Consider the following 16,895-nt stretch of genomic DNA (forward strand, 5'->3'; position numbering starts at 1 on the left):
TTTGTTTGTTCCATTACATGTGCCATCTCCACCATTAAAATCCAGAGGGCAGCCCTTGCAGTATGAGCTTTCCAAAGGCAATGTTCCCACGTTTCCAGCCTCCAATCACTGCAGACAACGAGGTTTCTCAGTGGTGAAAGCACAAACTACTCTCAGCCCAAGCAACGCCCCATACCAGGGCTGCTGGGAGTGCCGTGGCCTTTCCTTGTGGCTCAACAGCCTCAAGAGAACCCAAGGGTCCCAAAGCACCCAATTCCCGTCACTGAACTGTGCTACAACACAGCAGCACTTGGAAGTATCTTACACATTCCTGGTTGTCACAAAATGCTGCCTGGTTCTATGGCACTTCTCAGAAGCCAAGAGTGGGAATTTAGTGCTACAGAACCCATTCGATCAGTAACATTTTCATACATGATTAAAACAGATGCCAGACAAATCCATGCAAGTTGAACGAGCTGAAGTTCACCTCATCTGACTGCAAAAGTGAAATTTTTATAGGTTATTGACTACAAATGGTCTGAAAGCAGGTATATGATTTGGTAAACAATTCTTCAGGCATGTTATGACAAATTTTTAAGCCCAGCTTTTCATTTTTCATATATAAAATAAAAAATATCAGAACATACTGAAACAGCAATACAAAGAGATGTTGTGAAACTGAAGAAATCTCTTTGCACCCGAGGTGAAAAGGAATTCAGCAATACAAAGAAATGCCTTTCTGGGTCCTGCAGCAAGGCAACACTCACAGAACACTTAGGGAACAGAGAAAATCCCAAACTAAAAGCCAGGCACCCTGCTTTTCAGATTCCTACCCCAGCTGCCCGAAACACAGGGTGTGTCTTGTGTCCAAAGATATGTGCACTAGCAAAAGTAAAACCAGCAGAAGCTTGATCAAGAGATGAGGGAGTGCTACACAAACAGTTGCAAAGGTCAGAGCCTCAGAATATATGAAAATTCATTTGTCAGTCACATAATAATGCAGCTTTCAGTTCAAAATTCTCATTTCTATCTTCAGTGCTAAATTGTGATAGAAACTGTATTATACTTCTAGCATTTCTTCAAAGCAAATTTAAATAATAATTTACTTCAAGTGGAAATTAGAAAACAGTACAAATTTTTAAACCAAGAAATTGATGTCAAGCGGAAACGAGAATTAGTGGAAATTTTTGATTCAACCAGTAAATGTACTAATAAAGCACTCTTAATTTTCAGAGGTAAGGATAACAAAATGCTTTCATTTGAAGTATTTATTTTTCATATTACTATTTACTTATGACTGCCAAACTAGCGATTAAGCACAGTGACGAGTATTTGTGACTTCAAAACCGAATTAATTATGATAATAACAATATTTTAAAAAAACCACAACAGTGGACTGAGAGCATTCATTAGTTTGTGCTTGCACTAGAAAATGCCATATCCAGATACTGTAGACAGATTTCTATCTTGCTTGCAAAACTTGCTAGTTAGCGACACATCAATGTCAAAGAGAATGCAGTGATTTATATGACCTAGTTACAGAATCCTTCATTAGCTCATATCATAAACCTGTTTCCACACAGCCAACATTACAGCTGACAAGAGTCCTTCCTCTTACAGGTTGGGAACACTAAATACTGTCAGAGCTTTCATTCTAAATAGTCACCAAATCATTTCTAATGACTAACAATGATTGCCTGCTCAGAAAAACACTTCAAAAGTCTCCGTTTGAGAAGTGCTGAGAACCTCCATTTCCCACTGACTCCTAGGAAAGTTAGGAGTTCATCCTTTCTCAGGAGATCCCCAAAATTACCTTCTCTCTTGACATTTAGACAATGAATGATGGAGGTTTCCACATTTTAGTTGTATTAGTCAATGGACAGATAGCAAACAAAACTGCTTATCAGCAACTGGTGATATGCCAAGAAATCTTAAGGGAGCAGGGGAGAAAATGACTAATAACCGTCATGCAACGCAATGCATTTTTAATGATTTCTACTCAGATAATGGCTCCTCCCAGCATTAGCACCCTTTTTGTCTGTAAGCATTCCTTACCTGAAAAAAACTAAACCACAATATATTAAGATTTTAAGTAATGAAGTTTGCAAGAAAAATGTATATAGAGGTCAGTGTATAACCTTCAAGAATACTGAAACCCAAGCTTGTGTCTTGAGGTTCAATTTCAAATATTTCCATCTGCAATTTTTAAAAAAGTCACTGTACAACAATTACTTTCTATGTGAAAACATAGCTTCAGCATGGGAACAAAACTAAGAATGATTATAATCATTTGAAAGACACTGAGTTAGCATATGGATCTCATTGCCACTTACACATTTTGGTCACTGGAACAAAAAGCTATTAATCAATATGTAAAAGCCATAAATTAACATAAACATTAATCATTCTAATACTCCCCCTGTGTCAGATTGATAATTTTTTTCAGTCTTTCATTCTGACATACGCGCCTTCAGCTATCAGCTGTTTGACCTTTTTTAACACAATTAAACATTTTGGGCATTGCAAATCTTACTGAAGTAAACATTATGGAGACAGACAAATGTCATGGATACATTTATGCCAGAAATATGGGATCTGAAAACATGAGAGCCCCTGCCTCTCATGTTATTGCACTAGCTTTTAATAAGGGAGCCTAAAATTCAGCGTGAAATACAGCTGAAACAGATGAAATTCTAGTGTTTCATAAACAGGTTCAATTTGCAGATGAGGGAAAAGACACCCATCTGTTTTCCTTTCTGAAACCATTAATTGCTTGGAAAAGTGCAATGATGTAACTACAGCCAGCCTTGTTTGGAGAAAGAAAGCATAAAAGCCCACAGGAGTTCAGCTCTACAACACACTGCATAAAATTACTGGGGACACAAGAGACAACAAATGATTAATGACTTTGAAAATGTGAAGAATATGAATATGCATTTATATATACACAAAATAAGTTTTTAAAAAAGGATTTATATAAGTCTCTCTTCACCATAACATCAGACCTAGAATGAATTTAAGTTTGTACATGTGATAAATCATTGAAATCTAGCAGAAAATTGATGAGCCAAGGACCATCAAAAGACTGTTTTGAGTAGCCTCCAGTTCAGCCGTGCATAGCAATCTGTCAGCCACGGGGCTCTGTCTGCCCATCCTCCTTAATTAGGGGTGCTGCACAGTGCAGCATCAGCCACAAATCTTGTGGTTCCAAGAGCTAATAATGTCCTCAGATAGCATGGGCTTAATTAAACATCTTGCAGACATTTTTGCAGACATTCCGGCAATAATCTTGTTTGGTAACAAACTATTAAAAAGAATTGACAGAGAAGAAATATATCAACTTGTTACAGCAACTGAAGTTATTTAGGCCAGAATTATATGTCTGCAATTAAGGATTCTGTAACTCTGAGCAATTAAAATATCACTTTATTTGAAAACTAATTAATTCTAAACACATATTTTTCCCATGACAAACTTTTATGATTGTTTAATTTATTCCATTCTAATTACACTTTAATTAATCTACTCTTGTATAATATTATACTGTTATTCTGGCATTTGACCAATGAAGACAATAAATTGATTGCAGTTCCTTTGTGCAAGAGCAGAAACTGTCATGCCAGTTTCAACACCACGTTTATTTATTTGTCTGTTCTATTACTTTTCCTTTCCTCCCACAGGGCATAGGAACATGAAACACAGCACAAATCAGATGACATTTTGTCTTCTATACTTTCTTCTTAGAAGTGTGAAGTATAACAAGAGTTTTCAGAATTAAGGAAAAGTATATGTGACATGATATTACATAATAAAATACAACCAATAGTAAATTAATTTATACTTCTAAAATACACCACTTATTAATGACTTATTAACTGATTCATGATGTACAGGGCCATGTCCAGAGCTGCTAGAAATGGAGTTGTTTCCATGAACCTTAAGGCCTTCTCGAGATCTGGCTTGATACAGTCAACAAAATGGAGAAAGTGACCAAATCCCATCTTCATACCCATCTTAAAATTATATTAATTCAGTATCTTCCTATGTTTAAAAGCCACTGCATTTTAATTTTGCATCAAGTCACCTTTGATTCAACTAAACCAAAAGTATATAAATTCTTTTATTATTCTGTAAATATTATGTTTGGATTAAGCTGCGATAAAATAAATATATACAAATATTTTATTACACATGTAATTAGTTGTGTTGCATTTTATTTTGCTTTGGCCATACGTGAGGTAAAAATGACTATTGTTTACAGTCAGAAGTCTGCAATTTTTTTATTTTTTTTTTTTAATATGAACATCCCTGAAATTGGCAGCTCTCACTCATTTGCTGGGAGGAGACTGAGAAGTGACACAATGAAGCAATCTACTTTTCATGTACTTCTAAAACTTCAGCTTGTGTTCCTGGCCGCATGCTTCCCTCTGCTTACGAAATGCCCCCGTACTGTGTACGCCCCACCATGGGAGAGACGCCGTGCAGGGGTAGGCAATTCAATTTAACTGCACTGCAAGGTGAGCTCTGACACTGCTTCCCAAAATATTTCTTTTACTTTAATGATAGTCTGCATTTCATAGAATTAAAAAGACAAGTACAAAATACATTCACAAAATACATATTCATTAAAGGAAGAAAAAAGACTCTGCAATTAGCTGAACAGGCTATGTACTTCAGCAGCATATGGTGGGAGATGCATTTATATCAGAATGTTTTACCTATTGCCTACCCCATGTTTATGTTGTCATTTGTTTAATAACAGTTAAAAATATACTTTAAAACTGCAAACAGAAAATATTAAATAACCAAGGGCAATTTCTATTTGGGACCAGCTTATATTTTGAAATCCAAACTTTGGATCTGATCTATGCCTGTCCAAACCACCAAATGATATCGGTGAGACTGCTCAGACGAGGGAGGGTTTGCAGGGTCTGTTCATTACACCAGTATTTCATACAGCATTTTCTCCTTGGGAGCTTTCTGCTTCTGTGTAAACTATAACACATCTCCGAGACCAGTGTTATTCCACGTCCTTCTCTGGAGATGGAGAAGCTGTGGCAGGGACAGTAAGTGACCTCCCAAGGTGCCACAGTCCCTAGAACTGGGATTAGGACTCCACTCACTGGCTCCAGGCACAGACGGTCCCTTCCCAGATTCACGTGCCGTGTGGTATTTTAAGAAACAAAGCAATGTGGACAGTCTGTATCCATTCATTAGATTAAAGCTTTAAATCCTTATTCAGGTCAGAAAAAATCTTCTCAAGGTCAGAAACAAACTGCATTTCAGTAAAGACCATCACATTTGGCATTTAACACTTTACTTTCTCCAAGAACTCCTTCAGCAATGAAAAGAAAGGACTCAGTGTTGTGTACACCACTTTTAAATATATGACTCAAAATAGAAGATTATTAAGTATTTCTATGTTATGAAATATCCCCCAAAATTCAAGCTTAATTATTAATAGTATGTATCATTTGTCTACTAGGATTCCTACTCCATACAGCCTAAGTATTTTGATAAGCCAAGTTACTGGACAGCAACTCAGTCCAAGAACTCCAGTAAGGATCACTGTAATTCTACTGCAAACAGGAACATTTACAAAGCAAAGATTACCTGAATATAAAATGAAAAAAAATTATGTTTATTTTAACAGTTTAGGCTCAGTTTACACTTTAGACATAACTGTTCTTTCATCCAGTTTGACCACATAAATCTACATCTATTTTACACAAGCATGTAGGATGCATTAGTTAAATATGCTCATCTCCAAGCATACAAACATTTGCTCATATGTTAACAGTTAAAATGTTAAAATGTGAGGAATATTGATAAAAAACTGGTTCCACATTTAACAGGTTGAATACTGATGATGCTTAATTCCCAGTTTCTGGTACTGCTTCCTGTGTCTGTGATGTTCTTACCAGTTAGTTTTTCTATGTTCTAACAACTAACACTAACTACTATTTAGCAAACGGAGGGCAATGAACCCAAACTTACAGACTGGAATTGCAGTTTACACATTTAACTTCAAGCTTCACTCCTCTCATCCGGCATAAATTACTTCTGACCAAAACTACAGTGAAAAATGCAACACTGTTTCACCACATTAATTTGAAACTTTGAACATTTCTGCCGTACCTGAACTTGAACTCCCAGCCTTTGAATTTGTGCTGAACAGCCCCCATTGTACCACGCTTTTATGCTGGCAGGAACTGAAGTGTCAATCTTTCGTCAGATAATCAGATTATGTCATGTTCTGACCAAATTCATTAGGAAAACTTTTACCAACCCTATTATCTCAAACCAGAAAATCTAGATCAAAGTATAACCGATTTTACAGCACAATAAAACTGTTATAAATATTTAAACATTAATTAAATGGCCCCTTTTGTTAAAAGCAAATAAATAATTGAAAGCTATCTCTGCTTATAAGTGCTATCGAATGCAACCACATTTATCACTATCTAAGAAAACCAGGTTCTAAATATGGTGGAGAATGGGGAGAAAAGCACTTAAAAGTCATTTGAGAAGATGGAGGGTGGCTAGACTTTTAAATCATTTGCCTACAGAAAGTCACACTGAGTGCTCATTACGGTGACAAAGCATTAATCCCTGAATGTCTTTGTTAACTCCATTCACATTGGACAATTTTATCTACTTCATGCAGATGTGCTGGATGGACACTACATTCAAAAGGAGAGAAGAAATCCTCTTTAAGGAAATCCATCATTCTCAGTAAATGCAATTGTATTGTAATATATTGTTTTCTTCCTGGAATATGTGTGATCTTGTCTCCAAAAAGGTAAATAACTGTAATTAACTTCAGCAGATGCATTTTCTGCTTGTTGATCAGATATGACATCTGCATAAACCAAACACTGAACGAAAGAGTACTTATTACTTTCCCTTGTCTCAGTTTCAGCTGGATAGCAAGCATGGCATAAGAAGGAATCAAAGAATTCATATTAATATAATTAACAGCAAGGAACCAATCTCAGACTAATCCATGAGCAGAAGCAGCGACAGGACAGTCATCAATGCTGATTTCGCATATTTTTCAGTACTACAATCAGATTCTCCATCTGTAACTCAAACTTTAAAAGTATGATAATTTACGGAAAGGAGATTAATTTAGCCATTTTGAGTCAAAGACTTATTTCATAGCTTCATCCCAAATCCTGTATATTGTTAGGATCCCTTTCCCCTTTGAAGACTTAGTGAATGATTGAAGCTTCTACTTTCTGAGAAACAGATAACACAAGACTAGTAATCTGACTCTAAGCCACTGGATAAAGGCAGTTTGTTTCCTCTTAGCCCATCTGTCAACACCTCTTCAGTAATTAGTCCTAATTATTACAAAGGGCTAGCCTCCCATTCGCATTATTAAATCAGAAATAGTATCATAGCCAGGTATCTTTCAACGCCTACCAGACTGGCGACCTTCGATTTCATTGAATCTTCTATCAGTATCCGCCTTTGGAAGAGCCTCGGCAGTAATTTTAGCATCAGCTTCAAAGATGCAGATCCCACAGTGGAATTCCAGGGATGCATTCATATACACACCCACATCATGTGACAGGAGAGCAAGCAACACAATTGACCTTTGCATTGTTCTCTAAACTCCTGTGATATAAAACACACATTTCTATTTTACACAATGGAACTGGTTTTTGCCTGCGTGCTTCGAAGTACTCCTTTGAACTAAATGCTGATAGGAAGAATAGTGAAACCGTGTATAAAGATGAAGGTCAAATCTTTGTTAGGAAAACAATACATCTGAAACTTTTTTTCAGACCAAGATAAATTTGCAAGGAGTAAACAGTAACTAAAAATACTCATAAATATATTTAAGTGTGAAGATTTAAAAGGTTTCTTTTGTTTATTTTTGCCATATAGCTGAAGTACTTCCCCAGAGAAGTGGAAAACAAAAGGATGATGACATCCAAATTCTCACAGAACCAAAGCTCAATTAGCTGAGGCTTTAGTCAGACTGCATTAAGCTCTTTATTTGCATTAACATTTACTTCATTGAAACAAGAGAAAAGATATTCCTAAGAACCACTCAATTTCTTTTGATTAAAAGCCAAACGTGTTTCCTAATTACACACCTGAGACCAGGAGTGAGGATTTGTTTATGGTGGATTTCTCATCAACAGCAGAGTACCACCAGTTTCCACAGACACAGTGAGCCAATCTGAGCTGCACTCAGTTTATGGCTCATGTAAGTATCCCTGCTAAAAGCTTGTGCCCAGAGTACAGGAGCTACACGTAATATTCAAAAGTCTCCATATGAACAAAGCCCATATTGTCTGATTAAAGCAAAGAATGTTTTTGTTAATATGCTTAATGTTACCAAGAAAAAAAAAAAGTATACAGAAGACTTTTTACAGATATCTTGCACAAAAAACCTCCACCCAAACACATATTAAAGAACTTTTCTGTGTCCTGTATTTAAGTGAAATTGTGATTTCTGCACCCACCCCCCCACCCCCTCCCCTTTCTCTGCAGGTCTCCTCAAAATGCTACAGATGTAATAAAAGAGTGAGCTGCTATGCAAGAAGCAGTAGCCTGAAACCTATGGGGGAGTTGGGCAGGCACAGAACTGGGTGTTTGGGGAGGATGCTCCAAAGTGCTCTGAGTGTCATTAAAGCCCAGTGCCTGGAATAGGGACCATGACCCAAATTCTGGGTCCCTGATCTGTGGATGTGGTTGGCCCTAAGTCCCTGTTGACTCATTGGTTCAATTCAGCCTACCTGGAACTAGCACAAAGACATCACAGTAGCACACAGAACTGGAGCATGAAGAAACTGCTCAGATCCAGCTCCCTGCATACTTGTCCTGCATACCTTCCTGCCAGAGCACTCATGGCACCACACAGCTTCACTGCACCTGGATAGCTTTTCCCTTCTGAGATAACCAAAACTCACTGCCAAGAAAAATAAACATGCAAACTTAAAATTCATTTTCTAAGTTGTACATTTTCCAAACAAATGCCATGTTAGTGACATGCACAGTAACAGGCAGGCATTTGACTATCAATAGATCAGACTTAAAAACACATTAATATTTCAGGTATCAACAATGGAGTATTAACACGCTACCATTTTTTTTCTCTTGATTATCCTTATGAGAATTCAATGCACTAACAATAAAACCCTTTCAAAGCAGAACATAGTGTGGTACTGTATGGCAGAAAAAATGCCCTGCAAGGTCAGATGTCTGGTCCCATCTGTCCTACTACCTGACTTCCACCAGTGCTATTTAGAGATCCTGTTTAGGGAAAAGACTGAAGCCTGGCTGCTTTTGGGGTCCATTCCTCCTGCCCCTCATACCCCATCCCCCCCTCCCCCAATCACAATGATGTTACAGGACACACAACCTGACTGTCCATTAGCAGTTCTGTTTTTATCTATGAAATTATCTGACCTCTTTTGAACCTGCTCATACCCTTACCTTTGCTACCTACCATGGCAAAAAAATTCACTACCTGGAGTTCCAAAAAATGAAGGACTACCTTCTTTTCTTTGTTTTAAACCTGATCTCCTACATGCACTGAGTGCCCTTTAGTTCTTACATTGCAGGATTTGGAGGGCAACAGTTTCACATCTGGCTTTTTCATCACTTTCATGATTTTGTAAATCTCAACAATAAACATCTGTCTTTCTCTAAACTGAAGAGTACCAGACTTTTCAATGTCTCCTCATATGACAGTTGTTCCAGTTCCCCAAATTGTCTCAGTTGCCATTTTCTGCACCATCTGTAACTGCACTAAATCCATCTGGAAAAGCAGAGAACCGAACACAGTACTTCTGATATGAGTCCAATCAGCTTTTATTAGTAGCACAGTGACATCCTTGATGAGATAAATCTTCACTAACGTCAAAAATCCCATGTCACTTTCAAGAGAAAAGTTACTTCTTTGTACAACAGAGATAATTCCAGCTAATACACCTGGCACAGGAAGTTATCTTTGTTCTCAATAGTTTGGGATTTCTCCTGCAGAGCAAGCCAACAGAGAAAAGGCTAAGTGTAAGTGTACTGTCCAAGGAGCTACATCCGGAAAAAATAGCATAATATTTGAATAGCACTTCCTGAAACACCTAGACTTCCTGGAATTAATAGTTAAAATCCCAGAGGAATTTATAACGTTCTTTGACAATCCAAGCCTATCAGATTGCTGCCCAACACCACTGTGTACCTTTCAGGGAAAAATTTTAAAGGTCCTATCTGCTCAACATCAATGCTTGAGAACTCTGGTCCATTTTTATAGCTATATGCCCTGTAGCTTCCCTTGCTCATGGGGGCCAAAATCCCTCTTATATATCATGCTAGGAGCTGCTTCTCTCCATTCCCAGCTACATCCACTTAAATGGTATAGTCTATGGTATAACAAATCCTTCCCTACTGTAAGTTTACTATGTATTAAGCTGAAATCTTGGAGATGCAATGGGTTGCATTGATTTTCATTTAATGTCATTAACTTCCATGGAAGTATCTGGGTCAAAGAGAGGCAGCAACTATAAAAGCATATGTGCACAATGTAATCTCAAAAGAAAACAGAAATCAGAGTCCAGCAGCAGGAACAAAAGGAAATATATCTTTGTTCCAGCTGCATGAGCCACCCAAGCACTGAGGAGAACAGTGCTGACATGTCCCCGAGACTGTGCATGACAGCACTGCAACGTAACCACAGCCTTGCCTTGGCCTCCCTTTGGCCACCACATGCCCAAGTCAAAGTGGCAATGAGATGGATGGATCCCAGGCAGTTTTGCTCAAGTGCAGAGAGAAAGATGAGGCCCCATGTCCCAGTGCAATCCTCACAAGAAGAATGAGGTCTGGGCTTCACAACATGGTTAGCAAACAACCTCTGCAAAGCATATACTCATTTTTAGATACTGCAAATTAAAATGTTTTGTAGGAATGCACTTCTGCAGTTTCCTCAGTTCCCTCTAAGGTTCAAAATATTTACAAACATCAATACTTACACAAAGGTAGCACCACTAAACTAACACTGATTTTAAAGAGATTACTCGCACTGTGAAGATGTTCAAACACATTGTCAACAGCCATGGCATATTAACTTATCAACTGACTTCAGCTCTCTCAGAAGAGAAAAGTCTTTATTATAATGTGTTTTGTATAAAACCAGACTACAGTTTAACCTGCAAGGTCTCTGGTATGTTCCTTTCTCAAATCTGCAAATACTAGTTTCACGGAAGAAGTCTGTGCCAAAGTATATTATACCTACTATGGCAATAAATTCTTCATGGATGAGGTTTTACACATAAATTACCTTCATTTGCAGTCTCTGAATGCTCTTCTAAATTTTATGGGATAATATGAATTATGAGCACCCATGTATTTCTTGTAGCTATATTGTGAGACACATTTTTTCTACTACTTGCAAAATATTATGCAAGTGAGTTATACTCTACACCTCTCTCCCTCCACCCTCATTGAACAAATAATTGATAACACAAACCAGTCAGTTGCTTATGAGAAGTGTTTGGTCTGCTATAAAGATATGTATGTATTAGTTAGTCTAACTAGGATTAAATGTAAATCACGTAGTTAAACAAAAGCACTAAATATATCAGAAAGGGTTTTCCTAAACCTTATAACCTTAGGCTTCTTAACTGTGGCTATTTCTTGGTTTAGTTATTGGGTACATTTACGGTTTGGCAAAATAACTGTTTTAAAATAAACTGCACATTTAAAAAGCACAATTTATATTTATTTGAAGATACCATTGTAATTTTTACAAAACTTGGCTGGGTTTCAGTGGCTGGGCTTTAGCTATTTTGCTGGTTCTGCTGGATTTCTAAAACCCTAGAGAACTGGGAATGGAATGAGTCTGTTCACTGTTATTATTAGTCTCTAATAAACACTGTTGGTGACCCACTGGAACCTAAATCCTAGCCATTCTTCATGTATCTGTTGAAGACTTGGGGCTTTGGACTCAGTTCATACACAACATTTGCCTCAGAAGAAAGGTTCCAGGTTTCCACGGGAGCTCTAATTTCACGAATCACTAGAAACATGAACTAGCAATCAGTACATGGACTCCAACTCTAGAAATTGCTCTAACCCCACTATCTGAAACACCTGAGTAGTTCAAAGGCTTCATAGGAACAGGTCCAGGATCAGTCATTGCTCCAAAAGGACACATCACTGGTCAGCCATACTGAATAGCACCTACTCAAAGCCACTGAACCTTAGAGGCCAAAGACAGCAGGAATGGAACATGTGGTGTGGGAACACTTGCCCTGCTCCCACGACAGCGGGCGAAGGATCAGGCAAGAAGGCTCATAACAAGACCAGACAAAAGAGAAAACACTGAATCATGTTAAAGTAATTACCAGAAAATAAGAGTTCTGCAAAATATTTGCAATCAGCTCGCTGGAGCCTTCAGGCTCAGTCTTGCACTGGGCTGCCTGTAGCAGCACCACCCCAGGAGGCGCTCCAGGAAGAACGGGTGACTCAGTCGCAGTTCCTCCCTGGCTCCTTCCTCCCGCATGGCACAACAAATAACTGCACCCTGTCCCACCGCAGTGCTCCCACGTTACTGCCAACCAGCCTGACAGCACAGACAGCCCTGCTCCCCCTCTGCCTGCCCTGATTCTGGGACAGTGAGGGCACACAGACCCCACTGTCTCTTCACCCCAGTGTCTCTCCTCTCCCATCTCCCCACACCCAAAACTGCTGTCTAAAGCAGCCATATGGGACACATTTATTTCTCACTACTGCCCTGGGGTGCTACTAGGAACAGGAATAATCTAGCATGGAGATAGCATCAGCATGAAAGAGAAGAGAATCCTAGTTAGGAAGAACATATGTCGTCACTAGATAATGATAACCACATTTAATGGGCACAAGCATGCATGAATTTCAGAGATTTCCCCGTTGTTTTAAAATACAGGAGCTTATTATAAAAATGCCCAATCACACCATCAAGCACTATACAATATTTATGATAAAAAAATCACGATAATTAAATGCTAAGTGCTGATTTCAATTATTTAGCAGTGGAGCAATACAATATGCAAATACCTTTAAAGCAATATTTTCACAGACAAATTGCAGAATACAAAAGCAGCTAAAAAATTACCTGTTAGGACCTTAGACATCCCATAGTAAGATTTAAACTGCAAGGATTTTCAGATCCTTTTTTTTTTCCTGCAAGCTTACAGTGGAGCCTACTATATGGGAAAAGAGTGAATTTCTGCCCTGACTGGATTAGTTACCATATCACCTTAGAACCAGACACTCAGGAAAAACAAAAGCATATATAGAGGCTAAAATTAGTGAAGATCTGAAGCAGTGAGGCAGTTCAATCCACAGGGGCCATATCTGCACATGTCCCTCCACTGAAGGACCTAGGCTGTGTTCATTAGCATTGGAAAACCTTGGAAGATTATACAAAAAAATATTTAAAATTGAAAAAATAGTTCCAAAACATAATGTTTCTCGAGAAATAGCATTCAAATCATTAGAAATCAAGGGCATTCCCAGTAGGTATTCTCAATAATCTATCTGTCACAGACAGCAGAAAAAAGGCCTCCACATTAAATATTACTAATTCTGCTCTGGGGCTAAGTAACACTCCTGGATAATTGGTGATAAAAACAACCAGCAAGCACGAGTGAAGCTGTGGCAAGCCAGGTGCTGTACTATCCTTAAGCAGGACTGTGCTCACTGTCCTGACCAGGGAAAAAGGAAAGAACTCCAGCACAGCTCCAAATTTGCAAGGCTCAAGGGCTGCAGTGTGCCAGACTCACCATTACAGGGCAAAGTAAGGATGGATGTGGAGCTTCTAGACTGCCTTCACTCCTGCTGTTACCTTGCAGAAGTTGGGATGGATGATACTCAAGAATTCTTCACATTTGGTGTTACATTAAGAATTCTTCTGTCAAAAAAAAAAGAATGCAGCCCACTTCCATTCATGTTTCTAACAAACTTTTGCTTTTCTTGATAGACTTTCAGCTAAAACAAAAATTGAGTTAGAGATTTTCAGTTCAAACTAAATGTCCTATAAACTAAATACGGCTGATTATTCCGTGCTTCCTTACATCCTTCTCATTTACCAAGAACAAAACAAAACTTGTTGAAGAACACATTTTAAGGCAAGGATAATGACCATTCCCAGCCCCACAGTTCCATTTTTATTGCAAATAAAACAACCCTGAAGGTCTTCTATTACCTTCAGAGGCTGGGAGGGAGCGGGAAGAATGATGTGTTACACTACAGTGAAGGAAGTACATACGCCAACTGGAAAAATGGACTATAAAAAGCTTTTCTTACACAAACATGAGGAAGCAACCAACACCCTCAATTGTTGAAGTGAAAGCAGGGAGGCCTAAACACACTACTAGAAAAAAAATTAAATTAAAAAAGTTCTGCAATGTGTCACATGTTCTCAATTAGTCTCAAATTTGAGAGCCTGGTTCGATAAGGTCCGACTGTTACCAAGAGCAGAAGAGCACAAATGCTGTGGAACTGTAGCAGGCTGGAGACCCTGCTCACACTATCACTTGGTTTTTTTGGCACAGCATTATGGACTCTCTCCCTCTCTGCAACCTACTGCTAGCTGGGTGAGGAGCCCTCTGCACCTGGAACAAAGGATTAGAGTGCAAAAGCAGGCCATGGTGCTGCCCTGTAGGAAAGGTGGTGCTACCAGGGCAACCACTTCTGCTCCAAGGGCCTTTCCTAACCAGCAGCATCCCCAGCTGCACGTCAGGAATGCATCCCCTCCACTCAGCACAGAAACATGGTTCACCCAGCTCAGAACCAGTGTGGCACACAGGGGCAAGAATTCCAAGTACAGCTTCAGAAGGTGAAACAGGCTCATTACAAAAGAGGAGATTTATTACAACAAATAACTAAATACTGGCGGGACAGAGATGCAAATTCTAACACGGCAAGACTGAGCAAAAAGTAGGTAGACAGCGAGGTTGGCCACACTGGTTTTTACATCCTTTGGAGAGACTGCTTCCTGGTCCTCTGCACTGGGCCACACTCAGCTGAACAGGCAATCCCAATACAGGCTCGTGCACTTCCATGCCCCAAGAAACAGTCCCATACACCACAGAATTCTGATGCCTAGCAGCATAAAGCCCCTAAGAGGTACAACCAAAAGAGAGCTCCTATGATGATCTACTGCTACTTCGGTAGTCTCGTATTCTTCCATTAAGGTCATTTCCCTTGTCCATGAACATGTATTGACTCATGGCATTTAGCAAAGTCATAACCCTCTAGTTACAGAGCTTGAACTTGTCAAAAATTATTTAGTGAGTGTAATGGAACTAGGTCAGAATGCAGATAGACAATCCAGTAATTCTACTAGTCCTTACAAAATCATTCCTTCCCCAGCAGCCACTGTGTGAAAGGACATTAAAGGTAGAGGTTTGGATATGCAATGAACCTGTAGAATTCAAACTAATTTCACTTAGAAATTTCTTACGTGGTTTTGAGTATCTACACTTGTAAATGACTACAAATGAATACCAGAGATGCCATCACACAATATTCAAGTGGAAGCAGATAGCCCACATTCTCTCCTGCCCCCAGAACATGTCAAATTGTTTTGGAATTTTTGAAAATAACAAGAAACACACTAAATACTTGGACAATACAGACCTACCAATCTGGGATAAAACTGCAGTCTTCCCCTGCTGCTTACTTAGGGAAGGTGTTATCATCGCTTTGCCCAGAACACACAGACAGCAACACAGCTTAGCACTTCAAGCACCAGGAGAGCCAACACAGGAGAAACCAGCCTGCTTTGTCCCTGGCATTAATGGTGAATGCAAAACAGGATACTGGATTCTTGAACATGTTTTCTTTATTTTGCAGAAGGCACACGAAGGAGTGTGCCATTCTCCCTCCTGATTTCAAACTGAGAATCCATGGCTTTACAGACCTCTACTCAGACATGGCTCTGAGGAACCTCATTCCTACATGGCTCCCACCTTTATGTCTGTGCTCACTTCACCTCATTGCCTGGGTGGGTTTTTGGTTGGCTGCTGTTGTTTTTTTCACATTAAGTGTGTCCATGGGTCTCTCCACAGCTCACACTGTGTACACTTAAAGTCCTTGATAAATCTTGTTGGCAGCTCTACTTTTCCCACCTCCTAACACTGAGTAGGACAATTCTTGTCTTAAATAGTCTCTCTGCTTTCTCACAGCAAAACTGGCACTGTTGACTGCTAACTGACTCCTAACAATTTATTTCTATGTGCACAGCATCATACAATTCTACAACATGAATTAAGAAAAAAATAATCCTCAAATCTTACATAATTCTCCTTTTTCTAGAGGTCAAGAAGTTCCTTTCTGGATATTCAAACTCAAATGTCAATGACAGAAACTTGCATTTTAAGAAGAGGCAAGCAGAAATTTCTCATCAACTGAACACGTTGTGCTATGCTTCTGGGCACATATTACTGTATCTTTTTCGCATCACACCTACTCTACTAAATATACAAAACACTGTGCAAGTGATAGTTTTGTCAACCACCAGCTAATCAAATGAAAAATTATTAGGCTTAGAAAAATAATAAAAGCAGAAGCCAGCTGTGCATTTGTTGGATGAAAATCCCAGTGTCTCCCATGTTAGCTCATGTGTATTTCAATTTCTGGGAAGAAAATAATGGGAGTTTCTCCACCCTTTCTCATGTGAGCCATAAACCAGATTTATTACCTAGGATATATTCTGTGTTTTCTCCTGAGGAAAAAAGAAAGTGGTGGAACAAGTTCATTTTTTTCCCTTCTAAAACAAGGATTTTCTTTATAATAAACACAGAGCTTAATTTTGGTATCATATGGCCCTTCTATTTAATGCTCTGGTCACACTTTTTGCCTTTCTAAATCTTGAATTGTTGCATTTTCATTTCAGTGGGGGATCTACAGCTGCTCCA

At 38.8% G+C, this 16,895-nt stretch overlaps 1 protein-coding gene across 4 annotated transcripts in view; it reads right to left on the reverse strand.

The window, feature by feature from the left end:
* The window catches only part of GNB1L (G protein subunit beta 1 like), a 46,479-nt gene that overhangs the window by 25,490 nt on the left and 4,094 nt on the right, over nucleotides 1-16,895 (reverse strand). The window contains exon 2 of one of the 4 annotated variants that reach the window (XM_041488866.1): nucleotides 13,758-13,885. The exons of 2 other annotated variants lie outside the window; for them this stretch is intronic. In XM_041488866.1, the coding sequence (XP_041344800.1) occupies nucleotides 13,758-13,760 (3 nt within the window). In that variant the 5' untranslated portion in view covers nucleotides 13,761-13,885. Of the gene's footprint in view, nucleotides 1-7,407; nucleotides 7,531-13,757; nucleotides 13,886-16,895 lie in introns of those variants that run through there. One more of the 4 variants, XM_041488865.1, reaches the window with a different exon arrangement.

The sequence above is a fragment of the Pyrgilauda ruficollis genome, unplaced genomic scaffold, assembly GCF_017590135.1.
Source record: "Pyrgilauda ruficollis isolate IOZ18807 unplaced genomic scaffold, ASM1759013v1 scaffold9, whole genome shotgun sequence".
Classification (NCBI taxonomy): Eukaryota; Metazoa; Chordata; class Aves; order Passeriformes; family Passeridae; genus Pyrgilauda; species Pyrgilauda ruficollis.